The following is a 7,344-nucleotide window of genomic DNA, read 5'->3' on the forward strand; positions in this document are numbered from 1 at the left end:
AGCTGGGGTTACAGGCATGCGCCACCATGCCCAGCTAATTTTTTGTATTTTTAGTAGAGACGGGGTTTCACCATGTTGACCAGGATGGTCTCGATCTCTTGACCTCGTGATCCCACCCGCCTCGGCCTCCCAAAGTGCTGGGATTACAGGCGTGAGCCACCGCGCCCGGCCTAAATGGCTTTTTATGTATATATAACTCTTGTTTTGCTCTGTTGCAACAAATTACACTTGTCATTTAACATGAAACTTGCAAGATACTGCTCTTCAGTCTTTACTGTTTTGGTTGTAAATACTAGCCTTGGTCACTGCTGTATATATGGAAACTAAATTTAAAAACTAGCCTTGGTACTTGATTCTGCATCAGTAGTAAACCTTTATTTTAAAATTAAAATATGTTCATGCTACTTATAAAAAATGAAAATAATTAGGGACCAGGTGCAGTGGCTCATGCCTGGAATTCTAGTGCTTTGGGAGTCTGAGGTAGGAGGACTTCTTGGACAACATAGTAAGATCCTATGTCCCCCAAAATTATTTTTAAAAAGGAGATTAATGAATATAACTATATTAAAATATTTTATGACTTACATTAAAGTATCACTGTAGCTTGTGTTACCTGCATAAAGTATTTTTGAAAAACACATAGTACATCTGTGTGTAGAAAAAAATTATTTGAATCAGTTTGTTGACAGAGACTAAATTAGTGGTGTATTTATGTGTATGTTTTGCAATACCAGAAACTGCACATGGCAACAATCCCAGTACAAGCTGATAAATAACTTACATGATATGACAGTTAACATACAGTGTAGTCTTACCAAAGCAATGAAATGTTTAATGGAAACATGTTTTAAAATGCATCAACATTGAAATTTAAATAAAATATTAAATTTATTAATTGTACTAGACATAGTAAGTACATCAGTTTTTACTCTTGTGGGAAGTGGCTACTATATTGTACAGTGCAGGTCTTATTGTCATTTTTTCAACTTTGGCAGAAATTGATAATGAAGGTGTGATTGAACCAGACACTGACACCCCTCAAGAAATGGGAGATGAAAATGCAGAGGTAAGTTAGGTGACTTGATTTCCTTCTGGTTCTAAGAAATGTGAAGTGTTCTGCTGTTGCAATGATTTTATGACATGAAAATCATTTCTTCCAGTACATTTCTTTCAGGAAAAGTGCATAGTAAATCTGTCTTTGGCTTGAGGCATTTAGGCAAGCATTGTATTTTACTACTTAAAATACTTGTGGGAAAAAATAAATAAATAAAAGAAATACTGTTATTTTATGTTTTATCTGTTTAAATTTGCATCTGGTTTGACTGCTTACACTGTAACATAGAATTCACTTAAAATACATACTTACTAGAATTCACATAAAATACATATCTGCTAGTGCGGTTGCCTCTTAATGGAATATCTAATGCCAAATTGTATTCCAAAATGGTTTTGTCCTAACGGGCCTCAAGGGCGTGAAAATTGGCTCTTGGGAGGATGGCTTGAAAAAGATTCTACATATTACAGTGGCTAGTGGTCCTCCAAAGACTCAGAATGTTAATGTAATATGTAGTATATCTGTGGTATTAAAATTGGGGGTGTGGTTATGAGGAAAATATGTCTAAAAAGGCTTCTTGGTGTCTGATAAAAAAGAGGTTGAGAAACACTCTAAGATAGTAATAGCAGTTTTAAAAGATTGGTTTGTATCCTTAAAACTTGATATTGTCAGATTTCATCTTTGCCAGTCTTGTGAGAAATGATATCTTTTTGTGGCTTTTAATTTGCATTTTCCTGGCTGGGCACGGTGGCTCACACCTATAATCCCAGCACTTTGGGAGGTGGAGGCGGTGGATTACCTGACGTCAGGAGTTTGAGACCAGCCTGGCCAACATGGAGAAACCCTGTCTCTACAAATGATACAAAAATTAGCTGAGCGTGGTGGTGGGCACCTGTAATCCCAGCTGCTTGGGAGGCTGAGGCAGGACAATCGACTGAACCTGGTAGGCAGAGGTTACATTGAGCTGTAATTACGACATTGTACTCCAGCCTGGGTGACAGAGCATCTCCAAAAAAAATAAAAATAAATAAATTGCAGTTTCCTGATTCCTAATGAGGCTGAGCATATTTAAATGTTTATTGACTATTCACTATCATTTATGAAGTCCTGTTCAAACCCTTTTTCCACTTTTTACTGGATCTTTATCTTATTGCTTTGTATTTCTATCTATTTATTTATTCTTTGAGACTGAGTCTTGCTCTGTTGCTCAGCCTGGAGTTCAGTGGCGTAATCTCGGCTCACTGCAGCCTCCGTCTCCCAGGTTTAAGCAGTTCTCCTGCCTCAGTCTCCCAAGCAGCTGGGGCTATAGGTGCGAGCCAACATGACCAGCTAATTTTTTTATTTTTAGTAGAGATCGGGTTTCACCATATTGGCCAGGCTGGTCTCAAACTCTTGACCTCAGGTGATCCACCCACCTTGGCTTCCCAAGATGCTGACATTACAGGCATGGCCCACTGTGCCCTGCCGCTTTGTATTTCATTTCAGTATCCCGGATGCTAGTAATATGTTGCTAGTGCTACATACATTTTCTACTGCTTTGTGAGTCATCTTCACTCATTTTTATGTTGTTTGAAAAATAGTATCTTTTAATGCAGGTAGATTGAGGAGTATTTTATATTTTCTACTTTATTACTTTAAGGTTATAATTGCTGTAGTGCATTGTGTTTTTTTCCTCTGAAAATTTTATACACCTAACTTTCACCTTTAATCTACCTGTTCCACCAATACTAAAATACACTGTTTCCATATATTGTGGGTCTGTTTGAGGACTCTTTTGTTCTGCTTGTCTAATTTTTTTCTGTTCACTAATGCCACATATTTGATAACTAAGTTTTGTCATTTTGTCGAACAAGGACTCCTAAAACTTTAGTAAGAATCTTTTGGCTATTCTTGGCTTTTTGTTTTTTCAAGTAAATTTTGGGAATAGATGATCAAGCCTCCCCCCTCCCATTAGCTTTTTCCCTTTTGTTAGAATTGTGTTAAATCTAAATCAAGTCAGGGAAAAGATACATCTCCTCACCATTGAGATTAACTGTCCATAAATACGAGATATGCCTAATTTTTAAGTATTTTTAAAATGTTTTAATAACTTACTAACATGTTCCCCGTAAGTCCTGTGCTTTTTTTTGAGACAGGGTCTCACTTTGTCATCCAGGCTGGAGTGTAGTGTTACAATCATAGCTCTTTGCACCCTTGACCCCCTGGGCTCAATGATCCTCCTGCCTCTGCCCGCCTAGCAACTGAGACTATAGTCATGCCACCCCCATGCCCAGCTAGTTTATTTTTATTTTTTTAAAATATTTAGTAGAGACAAAGACTCAAACTCCTGGCCTTCCAAAGTGCTGGGATTATAATTATGAGCTACTGCACTTGACCTGTCTTGTGCATTTTTGTTAAGAACAGATATAAGTACTTTCTGTCACCATTTGCGAAAGGAAACATTAAAGGTTAAGTGTTCTATTTATTGATGGTATTGTTTATTTGATGATGTGTTCAGGTTTATAATTTTATATTTATCCTGCTTAGGATTCATTGAGCATCAAATTCTAGGGTTAACTTTCTTTAGCTCTAGAAAATTTTCAGCTGTTATTTCATTCAAATATTGCCTCCTCTCTGTTTATGCCCTAATTCTGCATCCCTGGACAGATACGTGTTAGACTTTTTCTTTATTAATTTTCATCTCTCTATTACTCTGCTGAAAAGCACTGTATGCTTTCTCTGTTCCATTGATGTTTGAATTGGAATGCTTCTGTTTTTCATTTTGCTACTTCACATCTTTTTGAAGTCTACTTGGATATTTATAAGTCTTTTGCTCTTTACTCATTTTCAGAATTTACTTTTAATAAACACATTAAATTCCTTGTTGATCTCTTTGCTGGTCTTATTTTTCATGGCTCTTGCTCATTAAGGTACCTTGTTTACTTATGGTATGTGTGTTTTGTGTGATATTTTGAAAATGGGTTGTTTGGATCTTCACCGGTAGAAAATTTTTGAGGCCTAGGTAAGAAGGTGATTGCTTCCGTCAGGTCTGAGTCGATGCTACCAACTCAAAGTTCCCTTAAAATTCTCAGCATGATCTTTTTTTGTTTGTTCTAATTACTTTGGTAGTAAAGAATTCCAAATGAGGCCAGGTGCTGTGGCTCATGCCTGTAATCCCAGCACTTTGGGAGGCCGAGGTGGGCATATCACAAGGTTAGGAGATCGAGACCGTCCTGGCCAACATGGTGAAACCCCTTCTCTACTAAAAATGCAAAAATTAGCTGGGTGCGGTGGCGGACACCTGTAGTCCCAGCTATTCGGGAGGCTAAGGCAGGAGAAATGTTTGAACCCAGGAGGCAGAGGTGCAGTGAGCCAAGATTGCGCTACTGCACTCTAACCTGGCGACAGAGCAAGACTCCGTCTCAACAACAGCAACAAAAAAGAATTCCAAATGAAAGGCTGACTTGTGGTTGTGAATTTTCAGGGGAAGTTCTTTTAATCTCACTACTCAACTGTCCATTTCTGTAGTATAGGTTTATACCATTATGCTTGCCGGTATTGGCATTTGGAGTTCCAGATTTATTTTGGAAGGTCTCTGGTTAGACCACACACATCTTTTTCCTCTGAATATAGATTTTATGTCCTCTGTCCTGTATTATCTTCAAAATGAAATTGCAGCCAGTAGTGGTGGCTCACGCTTCTTAATCCCAGCACTTTGGGAGGTTTAGGCAGGCAAATTGCTTCAGTCCAGGAGTTCCAGACCAGCCTGAGCAACATGATGAAAACCTGTCTCTATAAAAAAAAAAAAATGCAAAACATTTAGCTGGGTGTGAGCCTGTTGTCCAAACCACATGGGAGGGGAGGCAGAGCCCTGGAGATGGAGGTTACAGTGAGCCATGATTGCACCACTGCACTGGAACTTGGGTGACAGAGGGCAATCCTGTCTTTAAATAAAGAAAAAGTCATTTTTATATTTAATATTTACTTTTTATGTTTATTTTTTGAAGAGACGAGGTTTCACCGTGTTGCCCAGGTTGGTCTTGAACTCCTGGACTCGAGCAGTCCACCCGCCTCAGCCTCCCAAAGTGTTGGAATTATAGGCATGAGCCGTTGCACCTGGCCTCAAATTACTTTCTTAATGAGTTAGCCAGCAGCTTCAGTTTAGACACTGGTGGTGATAGAGTGTATATATCTTTTTCCTGTGATTAAAGAACTGATGAGCTTTCCATTTTAGGAGGATATTTGCTGTAAGCTTTTGTTTGTTTTTTGCAGAGGTGGGGTGAAACAAGGTCTCACTCTGTGTCACCTAGGCTGGAGTGCATGGTGCAATCATGACTCACTGCAGCCTTGACCTCCTGAGCTCAAACAATCCTCCTAACTCAGCCTCCTGAGTAGCTGGGACCAGATGCATGTGCCACCATGCCCAATTTGGTTTTTTCTTTTTTTTTTTTTGGAGAGATGGGATCTCCCTCAGTTGCCCAGATGATATGTTTTTGTTCTTAATTCATTTTTGTATTGTCAGCATCTTCTACAGTGTTTGGTCTGTCTATATAGTATGGGGGCTCAATAGTTGTTTGTGGGAACAAAGGAATGAGACCTTTCTCGCCTAAGGATTCAAACTTAAAAGGAGCTAGTTATCTCTTTGTGAGGAGATTGGGTTTAATATTTATGGATAGCTGGGAAGGAGGTGGTATGCTTTGGTTGGGATGGAAGGTTAAGCAAAGGTCTTGTCTAGGGCAGAGTGTAGGAGTGAAATTCGTTTAGTATAAAAGGTTAAAACCCATTGTGTGTAGTTTCTCACTAATCAGGTATCATAATTATCTCTTTATTCTCTGAAGACTAAAGAATAATGAATGAAAATGGGAATCGTGACTGCGCCTCATGCCTAGAAAGTCCAGATGCTTCCCCCCCCCAACTCTAAGATGATTTTCATTTTCTTCCTAGATAACAGAGGAGATGATAGATCAGGCAAATGATAAGAAAGTGGCTGCTATTGAAGCCCTAAATGATGGTGAGTAATCTTTTTGCTACATTTCTATGGTAGTCAGAATATTGTCTTTATTGCAGTAACTTAAATAGTGATAAAGTGGAAGAGAACTTACATGTACCTATCCTGTACTGGGGAAGATAGTGTCCTATTATCCAGCCACCCCTTCCTCATTGATAAAGAGACTGAAATCACTCAGTATTAATTACCTTACCTCTGCAAGGACAGATCCTGATTTGATTCAGTGCCTCTGATTTCCTGACTGTATCATGGTGTTTTTCTACTGAGAAGAGGCTTTAAAGAGGTGAAAGCCTTAAAAAAAAAAAAAAAAAAAAGTATTAGAGCAGTGACCCTTAACTTTTTACATAGTAATACCCTTGACAGATGATGTCCCTAGGCATACCAATCTTATTTCTAGTCCCTGCATGTTAGATCCTCTTGAGAAAATCCCATCAGAGTGAGAAAGTGCTGATAGTATTTTTTTTTGTGTGTGTATATATATATATATATATATTCTTTTTTTTTTGGTAACTCTCCAAGGTAACAATAGATCCTTTTTTTTATGGTAGTTTTTTTTTAAATTTAAATTTTATTTTTTATTTTTGAGACAGAGTCTTGCTCTGTCACTCAGGCTGGAGTGCAGTGGTGCGATCTCAGCTCACTGCAACTTGCGCCCACAGGGTTCAAGCAATTCTTCTGCCCCAGCCTCCCCGATAGGTGGAATTACTGGTGTGTGGTACTGTGCCCAGCTAATTTTTGTATTTTTAGTAGAGACGGGGTTTTGCCATGTTGACTAGGCTGGTCTCGAATTCCTTATTTCTCGAATCCTCAAGTGATCCGCCCACCTCGGCCTCCCAAAGTGCTGGGATTATAGGCATGAGCCACTGTACCTGGCCCATGGTAGTATTAAATATAATGTTTAATCAGTTATAATTTATAAGAATCATGTATAAACTTGGGTACTATTACTGCATGAGTAATATTTCATGCAAACATCTTTATAACTGTGTGATAATGTGTCACAATGCCATAGTTGACTAGATGCTATTGTATAGTGCTCATGTGCATTTGGACTTCATTATTAGATTAGAAGGTGACTTGGAGTTATTTTTAGAGTGAGGTCAGTATTGATGTTGCAAGTTGATACATATTTTAAACATTTTATGATTCTATCACCTGATTGATTTAGCTCCTTAGTACATGTTTATACTATTTTATACTGCATTTGTCTTAATAGTTTACTTTGCTGAAAAATTTATTTCCTTTATTACTTTCTCTTTACTGTCCCTAGGTTATTTTTTATTTTCTTTTTTTTTTTTTTTTT

General features: G+C 38.1%; 1 protein-coding gene across 1 annotated transcript in view; it reads left to right on the forward strand.

Annotated features, from left to right (window-relative positions):
* Nucleotides 1-7,344, forward strand: part of ST13 (ST13 Hsp70 interacting protein) — a 30,262-nt gene that overhangs the window by 13,678 nt on the left and 9,240 nt on the right. Inside the window, exons 3-4 of the mRNA XM_037731998.1 lie at nucleotides 920-1,066; nucleotides 5,978-6,048. Coding sequence (XP_037587926.1) covers nucleotides 920-1,066; nucleotides 5,978-6,048 — 218 coding nt within the window. The remainder of the gene's footprint in view (nucleotides 1-919; nucleotides 1,067-5,977; nucleotides 6,049-7,344) is intronic.

This window comes from Cebus imitator, unplaced genomic scaffold (assembly GCF_001604975.1).
Source record: "Cebus imitator isolate Cc_AM_T3 unplaced genomic scaffold, Cebus_imitator-1.0 Scaffold435, whole genome shotgun sequence".
In the NCBI taxonomy this organism is placed as follows: domain Eukaryota; kingdom Metazoa; phylum Chordata; class Mammalia; order Primates; family Cebidae; genus Cebus; species Cebus imitator.